The sequence below is a fragment of the Amblyomma americanum genome, chromosome 3, assembly GCF_052857255.1.
Source record: "Amblyomma americanum isolate KBUSLIRL-KWMA chromosome 3, ASM5285725v1, whole genome shotgun sequence".
Lineage (NCBI taxonomy): Eukaryota > Metazoa > Arthropoda > Arachnida > Ixodida > Ixodidae > Amblyomma > Amblyomma americanum.
The window spans coordinates 172217521-172241010 of NC_135499.1; the positions used below are offsets into that span (position 1 = coordinate 172217521).

At 48.1% G+C, this 23490-nt stretch overlaps 2 protein-coding genes across 2 annotated transcripts; one reads left to right on the plus strand and one right to left on the minus strand.

Moving 5' to 3' along the window:
• The first annotated feature begins 554 nt into the window (after nt 1-554).
• LOC144125431 (uncharacterized) lies at nt 555-19654 on the plus strand. The gene is made up of 2 exons (XM_077658798.1): nt 555-950; nt 16924-19654. The coding sequence occupies exons 1-2, from the start codon at nt 797-799 to the stop codon at nt 17115-17117; spliced, it is 348 nt and encodes a 115-aa protein (XP_077514924.1). The 5' UTR covers nt 555-796; the 3' UTR covers nt 17118-19654.
• Nucleotides 19655-21701: 2047 nt separating this feature from the next.
• On the minus strand, nt 21702-23385 carry Nmd3 (60S ribosomal export protein NMD3). The gene has a single exon (XM_077658799.1). The coding sequence runs from the start codon at nt 23299-23301 to the stop codon at nt 21769-21771; it is 1533 nt and encodes a 510-aa protein (XP_077514925.1). The 5' UTR covers nt 23302-23385; the 3' UTR covers nt 21702-21768.
• Nucleotides 23386-23490: the final 105 nt, after the last annotated feature.

Sequence of the window (23490 nt, forward strand, 5' to 3'; positions counted from 1 at the left end):
TATGCTCCGATCCTTCGCCGATTCCTCTGTGTGGGTATGCGTCATTTGTTGGTAGGACAACTTCAACAAAACCACATACAACGCCCGCCATACCAGTCAGACGACGGATTGCGGAGTACTTCATTCATTTCATGACGGTATTGGGGATCAAAGCGATCGTCACTTAATGCAACGTTTCGGTATACATAGCGTTATCCAAAGCGATAAACAGCCGGAGATCAACATTGTCAGCGGTTCCGCGAGATTTGTTGTACGCGTGCCAGTGACAGCTCGCCTTTCCTCTCTAGATATAAGCCTCTTCATTCCGCAATTTGAATAGCGCCGTTATCGCCCAAAGACAGTCCCACATGCGACCCATTTATTGAACGGCTCAGTGCGGGCTGCACGCTTCATTTCTGAAACAAATGATGACCAGAGCTCGTGCTTTTCGGCCAGGCACGCAGGTGCCGCGTCGCCCGGTGTAGCAGGTCAAAACCCGAAACGGTCCGCCGGTTCGAAAACGAAAGCACGGGGGCCACGTTTCACGCAGCTTCTGCAGTGAAACTGAACGCGCCAGAGGCTTATCAGCCGCGCTTCTATCGCGTTTTCGTTTTTGCTCGTCTGCCACAGGCACGGGTCGGCGTAGCAAGAAACCAAGCGAGCAGCCGCTGCGCGGATTTCGCGCGTCCCGCTTCGATTGACGAGCGAGGAGGAAAGGCCAGAGAAGGGGAGAGTGAAGTGCGAGGGAGAGAGAGGCCGTCTGTTCGGCGGGAGGGCGGGCTTGACGGCACTGCAGCAAGCCGCGGGTTCTGTCAAGATGGCGGAGGGCGATGCGTCGGTCGGAAATGCGGACCAGGGTTTCGGCGGCGAGATTGACCTCACGTGGATGGACAAGCTGCGCAAGATGGTCTCCAGCGACGCCGAGTGGGAGGCCATCATTCTGAAAAAGATGGAAGAGAAGAGGAACCGAGGTGACGTTCGCTTTCCTTGTACCGCGGCGCCCGGGCTCGCGTCCGTGCCAGCCCGTGGCTCGCTCGGGAGCAGCGGGGGATGGAGCACGCAGCTCGGTTTCGTCCGTGCCCGTTTCGTTCGCTGAGTATGTAAGCAGACGCGAACTGCTGCATGAAGTCGAGGTAGCTAGCTTCACTTGAATTAATCATCACGGGAGCGCACGTTCCCGCATTTGTAAGCCGGAAGCAAAAAGACGAGGCCAAGATGAGGAGTGAGTCGCCGCTTTTCGCCTTTCACCTGCGCACGAAAATGATGCGCGTATCTGAAAGCCAGCAGGCTGGACTGATTCAGTTCTTGCGGCTGGTAAGAAGCAGTGAACGTTTAACGCACCACTTCTTTTTTGCCTTTGAAAAATTTCGGCGGCTATTACTGCAGAGCTCTACAAAAGAGCAAATATACTGTTATGGCAATATGCATTTTAATACTTTCGTTAGTCTGCGTTTGGTGCAAGCGCCGCTTCCAGTACTGGCTGGCGTTAGTAATCGCGATGGAAAAAGCGCCTCCAGGTAATAAGGCACGTGAGATCGGGACCGACATGGCGAAAACGCACACTTGCTTTGCGTCATATTTCAGGGTGTACGTAAGTTTCACGACTTGTACCGCTGGCCGGGTAGTATAACATACCCCGTAGATACGATGACCATTATGTTTGTCGCTAAATCTGCACTTGAAAGCAGAAGTCTTCTGTCTTGGTGCAACGCGTATTGAGTTGCTGCAGCACGCATTTCGGTGGACGACGCTTTGACTTTTATTCCCGCTGTCCTCCCAGAATGCCTCACTTTTGTGAAAGCGTGTTTGTTTTATGCAACTCATCTCGACATTGCTGAAAAATTTTCAGAAAAAAAATATACTGCAAAAGGGTAATCATCGCGAGCGTGGTGTTCATTATCTATGCGATCCCTCGGAGCATCCATTCAGAACACTGTCAAAACATGTGTCACGTGAGAGGCGTAGGCTTTTTTTTTTTTTTCAAATGACATACCGCCGCGTTCGCAAGCGAAAAAGCGGCAATGTCGTGAAACCTCGCATGGAAGAACTGATCCTTGTGTAGGCCAGAGTTTTTTCGAAGCGGTGTAACGCCCGTGGCACCACGTTTCTTGTCGCTTCCGTCCGAGCTGAATTGTATTTATGTAGCAATTAGACAAATTGTTCATTATGCGCCCAGAAATGCCTTCATGGTTGCTGTCTGTGGGACGTAGATGAAGGGAAAAAAGATACGTCGCGTGATTCCAGGATGTGAGTTTTTCGCTGTGAACTATGCCGAATATGACTGCGACTTTTAAATGGTTGTTACTGTCTTTACACGCTTGGTCTCGCAGAACTCGTGTAGGTGTGGCCTCGCTGTCTTGAATGCTGCCGCGGCATCACCGAGCGTGATAGCGGAAAAAAATGTTGAGGCCGCGGTGTAAAGCGATTCCTGCGAGCACTGGTTTCTGTCAGCGCAAGGAATCTGAGGATGTTGCGCTTCCTTCCGCCATCTCGTTATTATCGGGGCGAGGCCACGGGTTTCTACTTACAAGGGGGTATGGGTGCCCGCGTAGTGGATGTGCATCCGCTCCTTATTATTTTCTTCCTCCATAGAGTGGATGCCCTCTGGCATTTAACCCCTTCCGAGGTAATACTTTTCGGGCCTTCACTTTTTTTAAGCATCATGAAATATTCAGTCGCCGCAGATGTTCGAGTGCGCGTCGTTCCATCAGTGGCGTGTCGCGCTTCACCTTCAGTGTTACCGGTGATGAGTGCAAGATTTCGCTCACAAGTCGACGCACACGTAGAATCCGTATGGAAGAGTACGCTTTATTAGCAAGCAGCCAACGACCATTCGCGAAGTGTGAGTGGAAAACAAATATTTAGTTTTTTGTTTCTTGAGTTTTCGCCTACAGGTATGAATTCCTTCAATGCCTTCAAGTTAGATTGTGAAATAAATTAAATTCGGTTCTTGGGGTCCACCTTTACCTCTGGTATTGCACGTACCAGTACATGGAAAAAAAAATTCGACAGAGGGAATGCGAAAGCATTGCTGTCCCTGGGTACATTGACACCCACCCACACACAAATGATCGCGCGTATGACACCACCCAGAACGCTGTGCGCCGAACGGTTGAAAATTGGCTTTGAGGAAAGAAAATGGCGCAGTATCTGTCTCACATCTCGGCGATGATGATGAATCAACGTTTATTAAGCCCGAAATAAATTGGTGGTGCACGCAGGCACCAGACAGGGTGGTTCCCTATTTACGGGACCCATATGTCTCCAGCAGCTCCTGGCCCCTGTCCGTCAGTGCGAGCTGAATCGGTAGGGCGGGGCTGGAAAACAAGGTCTCCCATCGCTCAAGGGCTTGGGGTTTGGGAGTGTTGGCGGGAAGGGGAGGAAGGGGGTATTGAGTTTTGTGCACTCTGCCAAGACGTGCGGCAGGGTGCCCTTTTATCGTTTGCAAAAGGGACAGAGCATATCGTGTTCCGCAAGGTACATGCGGTTCATCAGCACGGGATGCGCAAGCGATCACGCCTGCCACTGCGGAGAAAGGCCCGCTGATGTTACAGATCGTGTAGAAGAGAATTGGTTCGTCTGCATGGTAACAGTCGTTTAGTATACTCAGTGCACGTGTTCCAATGAGGTGCACTCAGAGCCCGGAGGCAAGAATCAAATTCAGTGGAGAAGGGGATGCTGGGTGGCTGAATATTAATAATAATAATAATAATAATAATAATAATAATAATAATAATAATAATAATAATAATAATAATAATAATAATAATGATGATTGGTTTTGGGGGAAAGGAAATGGCGCAGTATATGTCTCATATAACGTTGGACACCTGAACCGCGCCGTAAGGGAAGGGATAAAGGAGGGACTGAGAGATGAAAGGAAGAGGTGCCGCAGTGGAGGGCTCCGGAATAATTTCGACCACCTGGGGATCTTTAACGTGCACTGACATCGCACAGCACGCGGGCGCCTTTTGCCTTTCGCCTCCATCGAAACGCGGCCGCCGCGGTCGGGTTCGAACCCGGGTATTCTGGCTCAGTAGACGAGAGCCTTAAGCACTGAGCCACCGGGGCGGGATGGTGGAATCACAATTTTTGTATGAAAATTGGTTTTTTGGGGAAAGGAAATGACGCAGTAACTGTCTCACATCTTGGTGGACACCTCAACCGCGCCTTAAGGAAAGAGTTAAAAAGTCTGGGAAGGCATACAACTAAAAATGCAAATGTCGTCGGTTCGAATCCCTGTCACAAGCTAGCCTCCAACATGACTATCACACAGACTTAACTTCGCCAGCGAACGTACGAGAACAGCAGGAGAACGCAGGACAAAGCTGGACTAACAACTGAGCTTTAATTGACAGACGGCCAATCTAGGTCACCAAAACACACATGCGTATCAGACGCACTAAAAACAACACATATGTGGCGATTCACGAAAGAAGTTCTGGCAAACGACAAAAATTAAGGCATCTGTGTTGCCAACCTTACACGCGCACACTTCTGCTTAGGAAATAAATTCCTTGTTCGTGATTAGCAAAGACTGTGCACCGAAGCACGTTTCACCGCCTTGCAGCCTAATATCCTGTGTCCTGGTGCTCTCGTAGGTTCGCTGATGAAGTTATGTCTGATACTCAGCAACTAGCCCACTTGGTTACCTTGTTGCATGAGTAGCACATGTTAGCTATATGCAAATAGAAATCGTATGATACCACTTGGAACGCTGTACGACGAACGGTTGCGTCACAATTTCGCCACGAACGTTGTCGGGAAAACCGGCGCCACATTGAGGTCGGCCAGCGGGTAGTATATATAAACGAACGACATGTATTTGATTGCCAGAAGTGGCGGTACGTGGTCGACTTGTGTGTTATGCGGCCGCGTGACGACGTCACCCAATTTTGTCATTGCTGGGATTTTCTGTCACACCTGCGAGCACACGCACGCACCATGTATGCGGGAAAGCCCTCTGCTACACGAAACCAAGCTCGCACTACCCTCTCGCCCAATTGCCATGCACTGGCTAACGCCCCGTATATTGGGTTTAATTGCTATGATGTTGCTACGAAGTATAGTTGTATTGCATTGTACGTGCCTATACTTACAACTGCCCGATTACGTATACTTCCTGAAACCTGACGATAGTATATCCCTTCCGAAATCCCTATGATCTGAAAGAAGAAACGGCAACAAAAGCACCGGAAGCTTATAATTTCTGCCCCTAAGTTTGGGCTAAGGCAGACCAACACCAGCGCCGTGTTTTGCCTATAGTTCCGCGTCTGTCTTCGTCTTTATACCGCTGTTTTAGAACTAAAACGTTGATGGTGTGCACCTTGTGTACATCATTTCTTTTGAAGAGAAAAGCTTCACTACGCTAGTCAACACCGCGCTTCGCGCGAGCCGGCGTATGTCGGAGCACGAGTGACGTCACGCACGGCGCAGGTGGCCGCCGCCGACTCTCTCTCTCTCTCGCTCCCTAGTGACTACCGTGCATGTGCCACTAGTGGCACTGAGCCACAGGTGTTCCCCCGCTGTCTTTCTTCTTTCCCTCCCTCCTTTATCCCTTCTTTACGGCGCGGTTCGGGTGTCCACCGATCTACGGTTACTGTTTCATTTCCTTTCCTCAAAAACCAAACAAAACATGTGAGCCGACGGCGTTCATAGAGTTCTTTGGCGTTGACAACTTTGCAAGGGACGTTGATTTTCACGGAAGGAAAGGCGCAAGCCGGGTCCGTGGCTCAGTGGAGACCTCAATCTCGCTTCCATATACGTGGCTTGGTGTTCAACTGCAAAAGCCTGCTTTGATTGCGTTCCGCATAGGCAGCGCGCCCTCCCTACCACCCTGGGAGGCGGCATGAAGCGCTAATGCATTCTGGCCACATCTCGCTCTCTCACCACCGCCACATGTACTAAAACACGAATGAGGCGTCCGCATATCCAGGGGGCCAGTTATGCGCCCTTCCTTTGCTCAAAGCCATCGCCGTCTAGAACATTGTCAACGCCAATGAACACAGTGAACGCCGGCATCTTTCGCTTTGTATATCCTGGATTAGCTGAGCTAATCTACATAATTTTTTTTTCCTATCAGCCTGTCTTAGAACGCTTAAGAGCACTCTCGTTGCACCAGTTACATAGCCGAAGCTCACGGCAAGTCGCAGCATGTCGCGAGTGATAACCGTTGTGTACTACTCGTACCCACTGTCAGATATATATACTTCACTGTCAGTGATGTCTGCCAGTCGCGCTGACCACGGCTAATGGCAAAGTCTTCGCCTGTGATGGCGAAGTTGTGCACCGATGCTGAACACCCAAGCTTGCAGCAGTCGTGACGGGATGGCTATCTGGAGGATTAGGAACCCTCCAATGCGGAGATGGCTTCAACTGGTTCTCGCGGTCATGTGGCCTCAACATCGATGCGCTGTGGCCGGACTCGACTGTCTGCTTCCATTTCTACTGCGGCTTGGCGCCTCTAATCATATCACAGAAGCCAGAGAACGTGATCACATTGTCCGGAACCGCATAAAACATTCTCACTGGTATAAGAACTTTTTAAAATTATGGCCATCTATGTGCCATAAGTAACATATACTATATAATTCTACCGGGCCTGCTTGGCTTCTTCGGTGTCGGAGCTGAAGTCCTGTTTAGCGATACTTGACACAGATGCGCGGAGCCCGGTTCATCGATCCAAGCACTTGACTCAGAGGCCTTTCCAGTGAACTTCGGTCTCGCGTGTTTAGGCGGTCTGGTGTGGTCGGTACTTCTGGCCGCCAGCTGCCATCACATTTTCGACTCGCTTATATAGCAGTGTCTTGGGAGATATAGAAAAATCTATTCAACTACTCAGGCCCGATCCGTGAAATCAAGGGGGTGAGTTGATGAAGCTGCAGTTCGGACCGTTACCGCAGTTGTCTAAGACACGGTTCTGTATAGGCCTACGCCAGACCGTAGCCTGTTGAGAAGCATGAATCGAAGAGGAATTCACTGAGTCGTGCGCTAATTATTCACTGTAATCTAACCCACAGCGTGTTGGCCCAAAGAATCGAGACCGGTTACAAGGAACGTGAAAAACCGCGCCCGTTAACCGATCGAAGCTTGTATACAGCTGCTGCAAAGTGTTACCGATTAGGAACAGCTTCGCGTGAGCGTTAGAAATTTACTTCCGCCTGCAATATGAGCTGGCCTTTCCGCGCGCGCGCGCTGAGCGCGTACGAAGACCAGGCAGAGAAATAATCGATGCCGCGGGCGACCCTACCAAACAGACACAAAAAAAGAGGGTCGATTGAAGTTGTTGATTATGGTTTTAGCAATGAACCCGCGGGACTGTGCTTGCGCAATTTATCACGCACGCAAAATTTGCCTCCATTTTTCTTCTTCAGTCGCTTTTCGGATTGGCGGCGCGTATCATGTAGTTATCTACCCGGAAGTTATCCTGCTTACTATACTGCGCCCGTTGTTTGGCCTGATAGTGATATTACACGATGCACTTTAACGTTTGGGACTCTTATGCGACCACGGGTTGCATAAAAATCTAACTAAAAGTTAGATGGGCACTTAACGTCCTTACGTGCTGTAACTGCGAAAGCATCATCTCACGTAAAGGCTTTTACCAAAAAGGCCTTTAACATAAAGTGCTTTTCACCATTAGGCCTTTAACCTGAAGGCCTTTACCTCTTTACCAAAAGACCTTTACTGTAAACTTACCTTTCACCAAAATGCCTTTAAGCTAAAGGCCTTTACCGTAAAGGCCTTTGCCTAAAGGCCGTGAACACATTCACCCTAAAGGCCTTTAGCAAGGCCCTTGTCATCGACACGCTATTAATAACGTTCGTCATTAGTTAGTAACGTCTTTTTGTCATTCCAAAACAACCACTATCACTAACTGCTACTGTTTCGTCTAATGCCCTTGCTTCATTGCCTATGATCGCGCATTACTATCTTATGGTACTATCTTGTGGCTGATGTCATGCGAGACTATGGTGACATCACTGGGGTATTCGGACCACCGATGCCGGACAACAACGACGGGTTTCGTTGCCGATAAGCCACACAATGCTTTCTCATTAAAGGAAAGATAGGGCACCTGCACCTCTAACTGCGTTAATATAAAAGGTGTTTCCAGCAGCGAATTCCTGAACGGTCACGAAGCGTGGTTGGAAAAGTGCTGACAGTTGGCTGTGCGCACTGACAAGCGGCCACTGTGAATATAAATAGCGCGAGTAGGTTCAGTTGACGCCTGTTGTTGCTGACGGACCTACACAGCAAATAATCTAATCAAGCGCCTGAAATAGCCCTACATAAATCACCACGAGACGACGAAAAGCGCTCGTGTGTGTCGTTTCTTGTTCCCGGGTTCGAACCCGACCGCGGCGGCTGCGTTTTTATGGAGGCAAAACGCTAAGGCGCCCGCGTGCTGTGCGATGTCAGTGCGCGTTAAAGATCCCCAGGTGGTCGAAATTATTCCGGAGCACTCCACTGCGGCACCTATTTCTTCCTTTCTTCTTTCACTCCCTCCCTTGTCCCTTCCATTACGGCGCGGTTCAGGTGTCCAACGATATATGAGAAATACTGCGCCATTTACTTTCCCCCAAAACCAATTATTATTATTATTGTGTCGTTTCTTCGTGTCTCATCGCTCCTTTTCTTCCTTTAGACTAAAAGGGGACACGACGCAGACGAGGACAGCGTTTGTTCCACAATGTAACCGGACACAAAGAACCAGTGTTGTGGTGTAGGCTGGTTTAGTACTCAAAACACTGCTTATATTGCTCAGAATACTGCTCTTACAGTGTTCTGAAAAGGCTGTAAAGTGTTTTACAGAACAATCTAGCGTGTGTAACTCGCGTTTTCTGCTTGCTGTGCGAGTTTGTGCCGTTAGAAAAAAATTGAAAATTGGTTTTTGGGGAAAGAAAATGACGCAGTATCTGTCTCACATATCGGCGGACACCTGAACCGCGCCTAAAGGAAGCAATAAAGGAAGGACTAAGAGAAGGAAAGAAGAAAGAGGTGCCGTAGTGGAGGGCTCCGGATTTATTTCGACCACCTGGGAATATTTAACGTGCACTGACATCGCACAGCACACAGGCGCCTTTGCGTTTCGCCTTTATCGAAACGCTGCCGCCGCGGTCGGGTTCGAGCCCGTGAACTCTGGATCAGTAGCCGAGCGCTCTAACCACTGAGCCAGCGCGGCGGATAATTCGTGCATATTTTATTTTCGTCGGCAGTTTGCGCCGCCATCTCCTACAAATCTCAGCAGCCCCCCCACCCTATTTGTTTTCCTCCAGAATAAAAAAACTATTCGTTCGGTGCGGTGACGGCATTTTGTCTGCGTATAGAAAGCAAGACGTGCCCGTTGGTTCAGACCCACGTTGAGGAGTTCTTATAATTAGGACTGACCCCTTTGGTCACCTGCTACTCCGTCTTTTAGGCGGTTCAGCGGTTCAGACATGGATGTTGAACTTCAGCCAGCACCGAAGTTCCCGTCCCGTTATCTTTACCAGGGTCGAACAGTGCAGCCGATCGCATTCTATTGTCGAAAAGCAAACGGTTCGAAAAGCAAACAAAAAAAAGCTGCTGGGGCGAAGTGCGGCTGGCAGGGTTATCAGAAAGTGCTGACTCTTTCCATTGTTTCATAAGTGGCAGTCCCCGCTCAATAAAGCGCTGGCACACGTGATTGCTGTTAGCTGCATTAAAGCCCCCTGTGTTTCCTTCATAGTCGTCACAGCCACTGTGATATAAATAACCGTTTTTAATGCGACCTTCCTGATGATTCTGGTCTCCACATTGATTGGCGACCGTCAATTATCACACCTATATGAGCCGATTTGAGAGGTTAAGCCGCGCGTGCACTTAATAGAGGGTTTTAGCGTAACCGAGCTGCCGTACGGCAAATACGGTAACACGTTGTCGTTGCTACCGTCGACAGGCCTGGCTTGCCTAGCCACATTTGCCGTACGGTAGCAGTTGCCGTAGTTACCGTGCTTATTGTGGGCTAAAAGGCTCTGTTATCTGCGGACGTGACATTCGATCTCTCAAGCGGGGTTGCAGTATTCGCGAAAAATAAAAGCGTTCTTTTTTCTTCCCGATTCAACACTGAATCGCCGGTTACGTTATAATAGATGGGGCATTTAATAGTGTCGCGGTGATCAACGCTACCGTGAGTATTCTCGCGCACTTTATAGAGCCTTCATCACGGTGTCACGTTTAGTTTTATTAGTATTCTCTTCGTGCAAGAACTGCCGTGTTGTTTTTTACGTAGTGTTTTCGTTCACTTACTAATTATGTGGTGTAAAGAGCTGTTCACCTCTCAATTGCTCTTGAATCAAACCTTTTTTGTATTTTCCTGTTTTCTTCTGATGCTCCCCTCCACCATTTTTTTTTTCGGGGTAATGCTGCGGACCGAGTACGCCTCACCACTGCTTTAATACCAAGCATTTTGCATGTGAGGACTATGTAATCCTTTGATGATAACTTTTCAGCAAGCGTCGCACTTTTAGTTTCGCTGCTGTATATAATTAAGACAGCTAAGCACTAAACATCTAAGCCCGGTTCCAGTGAGCCCATGTGTTTGAGCAGTATTTTCTTCTTTAACAGATTCTTACTTTATTCGTCGTCTACAATTGCGCGGCTTCGTGATGGCGGTGGTCTTCCCCCCCCCCCCCCCCCCCGCCTTTTTTTGTACTGCTTTTTATTTTTGGCCGTCCTCTTCGAATAAGCGCTTTCCGCCTGCCGAATGATGTTCAGTACGTGTCATACTTTTGAGAAATCGAGAGAAACTGGTTAAACCGGCTCTTAACTCGAGAAAAGTAGGCTTCACCGCGAAGCGAATAGGAAGGAAGGCGCAGAGAACTCGAGAGGAAGAGCTTTAAGCCGTGCTCCTGCCACGCGGTGAAACCGACTTTTCTCCGCGTTAAGAGCTGGTTTAACCATTCTTCTTGTTCCCTCTAAATGTGACACATACCGTACGTTCTAGAACTGCGCGCGAGATAATCCAAGCCAGCAAAATATTGAATCAGCGACAACGATACGCACACTTTAACAGAACTGGGCAAAGCGAGCGACTGTCATCGCTGTAGTTGATAGGTCTTTGGGTTAAAAAAAAAAAAGATAGAGGGGGGCACTCCGAAGCAAAGGGACGACGTCTAGTTATTCTTCAATGCGTGCGTTGTCTGCACAGATTTTCTCCATGCAAGCCCCCCGGACGTGTTCTGCCACACGTTAGGCTCGGGGAAAATTCTTATGCGCTTACATGGCATAAGGAGCACAATTCCTTCTCCCGGAACATCTGTAAGCCTCCGTGCGTGCAAGAAGCGACCGCGCCCTGCTTACGTGGCAAGGAACAGAACTGTTTGTTGTACTGTCACGTTTGTTTGTTTTTCCTTCTTCGTTCAAATCCCGACTGTTGCTCTGTGCCTAAAAACGGAAGCCGTACGGGGGTCCCTCTCGGGGCCTCTTCGGAGGGGAGCGACCGGCACTACTAAGAGGGGAGAAACCGCGAGTCACGTGTCCTAACACGCGGCCCTGACACCAGCGGTCGCGCGCGAGCCTCTGGAAGGCTATATTTAGCGGCGCGTGCTAGCTTGGCTCGCCTTCTGCCGCCTCTCGACTCCAGACGCGTGCCGCCCACGCGTAGGGAGTGGAGCCGACGCTAGCAGCGCTAACAACGTGGATGATGTGAACGAGCGTTGTCCAAAACGACATAAGTAGCATAATTCAACTAATACGCAACCTAACACGATATTCATGTTTTCCCATCTTTCTCCTATGTATCTCCTCCTCTCCTTGGTGCAGGGTAGCCAACCGCAACACTATCCTGGACATCCTCTTTGTATTTCTTCTTTTTCACTATCTCCCTTTGTGCGACGGTCACCCAGCTGGTCGAGGCTGATGCTGACAAAACTTTATTGAGCATAAGGGTAGGGGCTTGAGGCAGGTTAGCTGGCGTGCCGCTGGCCGTGGTGACCTTTGGCGACGCTGCCCATTCGACAGCCTTGGACGGAGTGTCCGAGTTACGCTCGACGTTAGCTTATCCCAAGCTTCTTTAGAGGGATCAAGCAAGACTTCTGCCAGCTAATTCTCCAACGTTTTGCTGGGCAGCCTCATTTCCCGGATTCCCCGCGCTAGCTGAGGTCCATATGAGTTCGACACCTCTCGAGACGAGATTCTCTTAGATCTGTCAGTATTTGTGCGGCTGAATCGGAAACCCTACTTGTATAGCGAAGTTGCTGATCGCCAACTTCCAGTCACTTACTATTGTAGAAGCGTCAGTAAAGGTGATGGCCGCGGCGATGGCGGCCTCCCCTGCGACTAGCGGTCTGGAGGTGGAAACTGTCTCCGCCATAGTCAGTCTTGCTGGTTGGCTGCCGGTGTGTGTAACTCCGCATATGAAGTTCTTGCTACGCTTCTCTGCGTCTTCTGCGGCGTCGACGTAGTGGACATCCTGCGAAATATGCCAGAGCCCTCCACTACGTCACCTCTTTCTTCTTTCACTTCCTCACTCATCCCTTTCTAGCTCACGGCGCGATTGAGGTGTCCACGAAGAAGTGAGGAAGTTACTGCGCCCTTTCCATTCTTCAAAACCAATTTTCATTTTCACTTCCCTTTCCGCGAAATTGGCAATGCGAAATGGCCGAACTTACACTCGACAACGTGTCGTAATCGTGCTACGTACTGGCGTCTTAAGTCTGGCGATTCAGCACAATGCCCCTCTCGGAGGATTCGATCCTCGGCGCTTGGCCAGATAGCTCGAAAACTGTACAGGAAACGCTAGCGCTCTCACGCTTTTTAAGCGACACGGACCTTGCCTCGCGTTTGTGACGTTAGAAAGTGTGCCGTGTATTTTTTTGGTTATTTTTTCATGTGCCTCCTGCCAACATCATCATCCCCCATCGTGACCCTCTTTTTTTTCTCCTCTTCCCGTTCCCCAGTGCAGAGTAGCAGGCCAGATATTTATTTTTACGGCCAACCTCTCTGCATTTCCCGTCAATAAACCCCCTCTCTGGCGAGTAAAGTTAGTTGAGAGTCAGCGCTCGTAGTGAGTCCTTCTTTCTTTTCGTCCTTGTGTTTTTTTTGCGCTGGTTGTTGTAATAGCGTCTTCCTAGCGTCAAGGTTATAATGAATAAAAGAGAGAGTGAGAGACCCAGACAGCGTCAGCGACACAATGTTCGTCTACCGTCTCGGTACATCTTTTTTTTTCTTTTCTGTGATATAGCTGCTGTAGCCTTTAAGTGCACAGTACCAACTTGCCTAAGAGGTAATCCTTTTGGACTACATATTTTTTTCCCATTTAAGGCATAATCACTCGAAAATGGCTTTCTCTTCCTTACCTGGCGCATAACACCAACGACTGTGGCACCAGCAACATAGGCTTTGCGCCAGCTCGCGTTATTTAGGGTTGAACAACGCTGCAATTTAGGGGTTCTGTTGTGATTTCGTTATGCACCTTGTACTCTGCCGCGAAGCCCCAATGGCAAGAACTCAGTTGAGTCTCGTTGCAGCAACTCGTGCAAACAATAAAAATAAAATAAATGTGGTTTTCCTCCGAGGATATCGCTGCACAGCAGCCACGTGAGCCTTTCCGTCCGTTAGGCATGCTTTTGCACAGCAGTCCAACCATGCTAAGCTTCCCCGCTGAGCATACCGAGGAACGAAGCCTTACTTTCAGTTTCGCGACGTCGTACCAAGCCATGCTGCCACAGCTGGCATTCTTCTGACGTGAATTCATCATAAAGACCTGCAGAGTAACGTAAACCTCGAATGTGTAACGCATTCGTGGCGTCGAATGCCATAAGCTTGAATGTCATTAGCTGTGCAGCCATTCCTGCTTCATTCCTGCACCTGTGTACGTCCACGTTTGTACAACTTAGTTTGAACTCAGCTTGCGTAGTTCCTTGTCTCTGATTGACGCAGTCGCGTGCGGAACACCCTAAGCATAATAATAATAATAATAGTAATAATAATAATAATAATAATAATAATAATAATAATAATAATAATAATAATAATAATAATAATAATAATAATAATAATTTATTGCCACAGCATATTGAAATACATACAGAATCGGGCCTGTCAAAGCCAAAAGGAGGCTTGCAGGACTAGGCCCGGCAACATCGGCGAGCGAAAAGTGATGGCAATACAAGTCACATAATAAAGTACACACACTGAATACATATTATGAAGAGAAAAGAAAAAAAAACTACAAATCTCAAGTGTCATTTGTTTTCTGGCACAAAGGCTTTTCACAGAGTTTTAATCATGCGTTTAATAGTTGCCTTAGAAGTAGCGGATAACACATAATAATAATAATAATAATAATAATCATAATAATCATAATAATAATAATAATAATAATAATAATAATAATAATAATAATAATAATAATAATAATAATAATAATAATAATAATATTAATAATAATAATAATTGTTTTTTGGGAGAAAGGAAATGGCTCAGTATCTGTCTCATATATCGTTGGACACCTGAACCGCGCCGTAAGGGAAGGGATAAAGGAGGGAGTGAAAGCAGAAAGGAAGGAAGAGGTGCCGTAGTGGAGGGCTCCGGAATAATTTCGACCACCTGGGGATCTTTAACGTGCACTGACATCGCACAGCACACGGGCGCCTTAGCGTTTTTCCTCCATAAAGACGCAGCCGCCGCGGTCGGGTTCGAACCCGGGAACTCCGGATCAGTAATCGAGCGCTCTAACCACCGAGCCACCGCGGCGGGTAACACCCTAAACACGAATGCGTATATACGGGAGTAAAAAGGAAGAAAGGTAGCCGTAAACTGTCCTCTAGCGCACTCCCTTTTATAAAAGGAAGGGCACTGGAGGAGAGCTTACTTCCTTTTTACATCTTTCTGATTAGAGTCTATTGGGTGACATTTTGTAGGTGCGGATCGCCTGAAGGACTGTCGCACTGTGTGATGGCCACCTGCTGCTCGAAACGCTTATCGCGCACGCGCCAATAACGTGTTTACTTTCATTGGCAGAAGTTTTCAGCTGGTCGTTCGCACCGCCGCCTCCTATCCTTTCGGCAGTGCAGATCTTTGCGGCTACCTTCCTTCGTTGCAAGCATCGTGGCTGCCTTTATAGGCTTCTGATCAGTTGGCTTTCTCGTCACGTCGCGGACGCCATATATACGGTGCAGCACGCGTAGCTTCCGCGGTGTAGGTCGCAGCAGTCGGCGGTAAGTGGATTAGAAAAACGCAGAGCTTTTCCACCCTGCTCCTTTTTTCTACATGGCGGCCACTGTGACGTCGGTGCGAGCCAGCTATGTAAATAAAACGGGCAATATTGTCCTTTCTTTTTGGCACCTGGGATCATATAGTAATAATAAATGTGTGAGCACGATAAAAGAAAATTAATCCTTGTTTGCATAAGTCGAACCAGCATATATCGAACTCGAAGGCCTGGGTTCGCGAAAAAGTTCGATGTATCGATAATTCGATATATAAAACTGGCAGTCGATAATCTTATCTGTAAACTAGAAGCAGAAGTACATTGCACCCACTCTAGTGACGCAGTTCTTCCAGTGACATGCAGCCCGCCGGCGTGCCGGCAGCGCATTGGTCGCTGGGCGTTGCTATGCCTAACTTGCTTTGCATCGAAGCCGCAGCGACCGGTTTTTTGAAATTTACTAGCCACTGCGTATTGCAAGATGTCTGATCCTGTTATCAGCACACTGTAAATACAGTAATAGCTCATTAAAATGAAGACACAGTCGGTTTCCGCAACGGCTTCGGCACCGAAGCATGCCACAGGAGGGCCGCCGCGAGGCTTTAGTTAGGTTGGCTTCACCGCATGACAGGGATGTGGCGTGGAAAATGAGTGCAAGATATCGAAGGCCACCCCCACACATACACGACGTTCACCTCGTTACACTGTTTCACAGCACTGGCGCTGCCAGCTGGTGCCCAAGGCTCCGCAGCTGACTCGTCTCCGCGTGCAAAAAGTGATCGAAGAGTACCGTTAGGAGCAGCGCAACTTGCAGGGGCGCAGTGCAAAGTTCGATATATCGAATGACTGGCGAAATTGGAGTTCTATATATTGCGCGACTCTACTATATTTCTACGCAGGGTTTTCACGGGGTAATCTGTGTGTTCGATATAGCCAGTAGTTCGATATGTTCGGGCTCGACTGTACTTCAGTTCGTCTGCACAAGTCAATTGTTTTGCCTAGATAGTCGTGGTAGTAGAGCCGTGGGAAGGAGCTTTAATAAACTGAGATGCAGTTTATGCGCTGAAATGCGTAAAGGTTAGCAGTGTGCACGCGCACCCCGTTTGTCACCACCCAGAATGCTATCGGCGCCGTCGTACGGGTGGCGTGGGGAAGTCAATCAGCCGTTATTTATTTGCACTTGGGAGGGCGGAGGAAGAGCTGGTAGGTTCGAGGCCCCATGAGGCATGAGTGGCTTGCTGGGAACGTCAATTAAGGAGAGATCTGCAGGGCCATTTGGTTCGGGATTGAAATTGAACTGCCGGAAGAACGTTAACTGGAAACGAAGGTGCACAGCTCGGCATTTTTTTTGGCTTCGGCTCAATTTTAGTCACTATAGAGGACCCCCACGACAGGGCGCCGGTGAGCGACCTTCCGCGCCTTGGTGCGGCGGTATATTCTATTTCACTTCAGCAGCGGAAGAGTTCGCGGAAGGGAGAGGCGGCTCTATAATGGTGGTGGGCCCAGGGCCTCGGATATGGATCTCGCTGGCAGCTTAAATTTAGGCATGCACAGAGACAGGTAAGCAGAGGTGGCGTGCTCAAACTAGGACGATTCGTGACGACCAGTGCGCGCCCTAGTGGGGCCAGAAGTCTAGCTCGGCAGCACAGCCGATGTGTGAGCTTCAAGAGTGGCTAGCAGCGAGAGCACACACCGGTGACTGGTGGCCTTGAGGTATGTGGGGGAATCATAACACGATTTTCTCTCTCTCTCTCCCCCGGCCTAATTTGCAGAGATGGGCATCGAAACACAAGAGGAGCAGCCGTCAGTGCTGGCCTCCGTTGGGGGCCTCTTCAACAAGATCAAGTCGTACATCCCGACACGCAAGGGAGGTGCCGACTTCACGCCTGCCGGCTCACAAGGAGGGGCGAACATGGACAACATGCCCGCTGTCGACGGCAGCAGAGACGTCATGGAGTCACAGTAGGAGCATGCCCGACGCCAGTTCCGAGGCCACATTCCAAGAGCGCCCTCCCTCAAGCACCATTCTTTCCCCACATCACACTGTACGCGTGCTGACCAATGGCCAGCAGTCCTTTCGTCTCAGTGGCTGAGCGCTACTGTCATTGGCCACGCGTCCCGAGTGATGTTATTGGCACAAGTGGGGTACTTAGACATGAAATCTGGCCAGTGTATCTTTGTTTGTGCGCCTGACTCGAACAGGCCTGGGGCTTCGTTTCTGCATGCCATACGTCTGTACACGGATAACACCTGCAGACAAAGGGGAATCAGTCCGTTGGTTTTGTTGCTTCTTGTCTGCCAGCAGGCTGTGTGGACAATACACAGGAATTAACTTTGGTTGTTTAAAGTCACAGCACTTCAGTTTAAGAATAGCTCTCTCTGCAGTGTCTGTCTTCTATTATTGTACTTGGAGCATATAGAGGTGGCAGATTATGTGAAAAAGATATTGGAAACAGCATCAGTGCCAGGAATATATTTGACTACTCTGTAATAGCTTGCTCATTATGTATGCATACTCAACAGGGGAGGAAAATGTGACACTTATCAGCTCTAAACCAGTCCTGAATTGCAAAAACTGCACGCAGTGCTAAAAAAATTTAACTGATAAAAATTGCAAAAGTAAATGACATAGAGGACCCTGATACTACCGTTGCCATCACAAAAAAAAAAAAAAATGTGTGCTCTGCTCTCATTTCCTACGGATGCAATGCTAGAGAAGTTGTAAAATGCGTTTACAAAAGACAATCCTCACTCTTATGTGGCATGTCATTTCTGTGCGCATTGTCAGCATACAACGAGTGTGAGTAAAAGCATAACTGTAGTTGCCAGTACACGAGACAGCTTGTGTGATTCTTAATACTGCCACTTTGGGGAAGTCAATTTTGTTTCAGATACATGACCTCAAAATGATGTCATTAATGTGTACCACTTGATAAAAAATAATACTTTGCATGTACCAGGTACTTGTTGCAAGTAGTGATAAAGCTTTCCAAATGGGGTGTCATTTAGAATTTACTACGTCAGAGGTAATCAAACTTGTAAAAGTGCTGTGGGAATTTACGTGGGCCTTATGTGAGCCTGCACTAGCAATGGTCTTTGAAGCATCATGCATCTAGATAAGGTTGTGAGCTGTTATGGAAACATGCTGTGATGTTTCTAATATCAAGGTTTTGTTGTGTAGAAACTTCATTACATGTTATGTATTCAGTTGTGTCATTTTGAATACGTGCAGACTACTGACAAGCTGTTAGCTCATGCATTGAGAGGGTCTGTGTTGCACAAGGATGACACAATGACTAAATTGGAAATGTCCATGTAGAGACACTTTCAAATAGCCAAGCTTCAGTGCCGATGCATACAGCTTTCACAGAATGTGTTTTACAGCACGTGCATGGGATCCTGTAAGAAGTGCCTGGGTGGCCTTATGGCCTGAACTTGAAGCAGGGCACAGAAGCTGCGATTATGCTTAAATGTGCAGTGCAAGTGGTGCTGCAGTCACTTTCTTTTTCCCAAAACTGCGCATAGCCAGCGTTAGGGCACTTACTGATGCACCATTTTTATGAAGAAATGGTCTAAAGATGTACTTAACAATCAGTTACTTGCAACACTTTCTGCAAGTTGCATTGCCTTAGCAATGTCTGATTTATGAAGAATCTAGTCACCTGTTTTGCATATCAGCCTTTTGTTGATCTTTAGTTGCTTAGGATGTAATGCGTACAAATGTAACCAAAAACATCAGGCGATAGGTCAGATTTAGAGCCTGAAATCCTAAATTTGTTATGCAAACATCCTGATGCAAGACATGCATGGCCGAAGTGGTTCAATTGCAACTGCTTAGGACCCAAGCTGGAACTTTCATGCTGTGATGCAGTTTCAGACGCAGCTGTCGTTACTGGAAATGCTAACTCTGTGTGTTCTACTTCTACGTATATACCAGCTACACATATACTTCTTCAAATAGTACCTGTCCTCACGTAGCTATTGCATGTACTCTTGGCAGCAAGCACAACTGTCTCCTAGAGACGCTGTGGTGACAAGCTTGTGCAGTTGCTCTTCTGTACGAAGTGGTGACTTTGAGGTTAGCATTGTCTGTCCACACACTCAACGAAGAATACTTAAAAATTTTTTATTAAGTATGTAATGAAAAGCATTAACTTCAACACAGTCTATAGCCAGGGTTCTAGATTAGAGGTGAAGAACTGGTGGTGCTGATGTCTTTCTGTATACAGACATCTGAAGGACGTTTCGTGCAGGTTTCACATTAGGGGTACACCTGATTTTCGAGAGGTGACTCAGATACTAGTCGTGTTGCTGCTTCCTTGCCTTAGTTGTTGACATCTATGTGCCTAGAGTGCACTTTGTATTGTAACAAGGGGTACTTCTAGCAAAATAGATTTATGCATCTTGCTTTCTTTTTTATAAATGTGAGTGCTACATTCTACTTCAGATGTATCTAGTATGATTGTTTTATCTCAATAAAGAAATTATGTGATGTTAACAGCAGTTCTCGCCAAAAGTGTTTTTGCTCAGCGAAGCAGCCAAACTTGATCTGCACCACACAACGCTGCTCTTTCACTGCATGCAACTGGGGCTATTTAGAGCACAAGTGGACTCATGCGTTGCATTTTGGCTGCTCACTCCAATGGCTGCCAACAGCAGATAAATTTCAGTGCAGTGGGAGAAATTAGCAGCAATCATCAGCTCAAGCTACTGTCATTACAGCGTATACCTTAGAACTACAACTGGTAGCATTTACTGTAAAGCAGTTTATGCGAGTGAATGCCTTCTAAACAAGCCGAGAGCCATTCCATGCTTACCCTTGGCCATAGTGAAAAGTATACTTCAGAGGGGACAGCTCTCCATGCCTGTATTTGTATGACTCAAAAGAGAGGCTGCAAATTACACACTTGTGCTATCTTATTCTTAATGGCAGTATAAGTGGACAAGACAGTAGCATTCCTCAGGCTATTCTTGGAACTCGTACACGCTTAAAAAGGATCCGCTGTGCATTCCGAGAAAGCTATTGATGAAATAGCGGGCTGCTGCCTCATTTTGCCAATACAGCCACCTCTCTATGTCCATTTGTAAAGACTCAAAACTGTGAATTGTATGGCTTAATGCCTCGAAGATAAGATGCACATGGGCTATGAAGGTCATCGCAGTAGAGGGCTCCACATTAATTTAGACCACTTAAAGTTCTTTAATGTGTGTTGACACAGCACAGCACACGAGTGCCCTTTGCGTTTCACCTCCATCAAAACATGGACGCCACGGCCAAAATTGAATCCGGGCCCTCCGGCTCATAACTTCTAAGCCTGCGTGTTCACTCTGAAAGAGCACACGCTTTTACGATAGTGCAGACAGCACTAGCAAACACACACTAACATAACCGAGTCTACAAAACAGAATGTAGACCACTTCTACCACCCCACAAAATCCTCAATAGGGCCAACGCGATTGCCTGGTACGATGAGGCACAGTAGGTCAGGGAACAAATGTGGGTTAATGATATCCTATTTGAAATCAAGAGGAAGAAATGGGCTTGGGCAGGGCATGTAATGCAAAGGCAAGATAATCGATGGTCGTTAAGAGTAACGGACTGAATTCTAAAGGCAAGCGTAGCAGGGGGCGACAGAGAGTTGGGCGAATGAGATTAAGAAGTTTGTGGGGATACGGTGGCTGCAGGTGGTACAGGACAAGATTAATTGAAGATATGGGAGAGGTATATTCTATGCAGTGGGCATAGTTGGGCTGATGATGATCACCTGGCGCCAGCTCCAGACTCTCGCGAACCATAATATTTTTCATAAGAACCAGCCACTGTGGTGACTCAGCTGCTGACCTGAAAGACACGAGTTCGATCCCGGCTGCGGTGGTTGCATTTCAATGGAGGTGAAATGCTAGAGGCCAATGTTCTGTGCGATGTCAGTGCACGTTAAAGAAACCCAGGTGGTCGAAATTACTGGAGCCCTCCAATACAGTGTCCCTCATAGCCTGAGTCACTTTGGGACGTGAAATCCAGTAAGCCCATTTTTCACAAGAACCTTTTTCTTCCCCACGCAATACCCTAAATGCTGTCCGCAGTGCAACAATCCAAACCTAACTCTATATCACTCCGTCTGGGAGTGCCTGAACCCACCAGGATACCAAACACCCATCTCCCACCATTCATTCTTCTCCTAGAGGCTGTTCTGCCCGGCACGGGCCCGAGTGACCAGCAATCGCTGATAGAGGAGGTGCACCGGATCGTGTCAGCCATTGCGGTCCTGGACTGAGGACCATCATGGATGGCTATAACTAACCTTAAATTAATATTCATACTACCACCATCACAGTTCTAAAGTCATACCAATAGTATGACTTTTGATGGCAAGGCTAGCGACCTAACCATACTCATAGCTTCTTGCTTCTAAAACCATCATGACTTGAAATACCCTTCAACTCAGAGTAACAGACTACATAACATCAGCTTCCCTCCCCATAGGAGGCATGTGGTAGAGATGTCAATGGAGGGCTTAAATAAGCCCGCTTTTATGCAACACAAGCGATGAACATTTTTGACTGAACAATCGATTTGTATTTCACCTGAATATACAAGCCCAATTTCCCGGCCTATTCTACTGGTTGATGCCTTCACAGTTGTCCCCATCCCCCATCGGATCATCTTCTAATTGAAGATCGTCCAGCATCTCCTGCAGTGTGATGCGAGGTGCCTCACCATCCTCATCATCTGTATCAACAGCAATCTTGTCAGCATCCTTGTATATGTTGACATTCTGGCGGTAAGCAGGATCTTCCTCAAGGTCCTCGAGAAAGTCGTTGTAGTCTCGAGCCACGCTGCTTGTGTCTGTCTCCATTTCAACCTGGAGACGCCGAAGCTTCCAGCGACGCCTCTGGCAGCGAGACATGTGATCTCCATACACTTTCTTCACCAGGACAACCTCTGGAATCTTCTCAGATTTCAGCTTCTCAAAGTTTGCATCGTTGATGTTGGCATTGGCAAGGTCAAAGCCCATGGCAGAGTCCCCCGGCTTAAGCAGGTGGCCCAGGTGAGTACGAGTGTGGATGTAGTTCTCGTGTGTTCCCAGCTCGCAGGAACGAATGACCCATGCATCAGCAAGGACATGCCTGAAAGACAGCTTTCCCTGGCCAGCAAAAACTGTCCTGTCCACGTCTTTCACGTAGTTTATGTCCATGATGACATACTCCGTGAGCTGCTTGGGCGAGCACAGAGCGCCGAAAGGTTGCCGCCAGAATTGCTGCGAGGTCAACTCTGAAACCTGGAGTGTTGTTGGGTCCAGCAGGTGTATGGCGCTTGTCACCCTAAGACATATGCAGATCTGGCTCATGCTTCCCAGGGACCTGGCAACAGCAGGTGGAAGGCATACTACGTCGTCTTTACACACAGGCACTATCTCTATCGAGAACGTATGCTTGTAGTTGTAGACGTTACTGTGGATGTCATGGGAAATTAGCTGTTGTGACGTAATACACTTGCAAGGAACCATGATCTGTAAGAAGTCGACCAACTTTCGAGCTTCATCCTTTTTGGTGAAGTAGAAGTCGAGGCCGTCATGGCACGCCTTGACGTTGAGACAGTCCTTGTGGGCTTGGTGTTTCAAGATCAGCTGTTCCAGGTAAAAGAAGGTCTTCTTGTGCTGCACCTTCTGTCTGACTTGCACAAGCGCCCGCCAGAAATCCTTGGCTTCTCGACGGTGGCATTTTTCGCACATTTGGTGATTGACCATGAACTCGACAACGAATACTTGCTGCAGTACAGTGCCTCCTAGAACCTCTTTCTGAACGGTCAGTTTAACTTTGATCCGTCGGGAGTGCGGCTCCGTCCACACGAAGTTGGCATCTATCAACCTGACAGTGTTCAGGCCCTTGATCTTTTTTAAACACAAGCCAAGTAGCTCTCGTGACTCGAGTGTAGCGTAAACCCAGTGCGCTGGAGGCTGCAGATAACGCTCGCAGCCTCTACAGAAGTAAATGGTGCCTTGCTTTGGGATGGCTTCGGTGATGTCAACGGCAGTGCGCAAGCAGCCCACACACATGTTCGATGGATTTGGCTCGATTGGCACACCACACTGACAACAAAGAATCTTGAACTCGCTTCCGGAGCACCCACTCATGGCAGCGTATTCCATTTCGATAGCTGGAAGAACTACACAGTACGCGAAGTTGCACTGCACGTGCTATGACGTACCCATCAGCGCAGCGGCCATGTTGCTAAAAGAGACGTATGCGTCCTGTACGCCCCCTGTGGTGGTATTCAGGTTAGCGAATGTCATTGGCGAGTGTCGAAAATAAGTCTAGTAAATTCTTGCAACAAAACT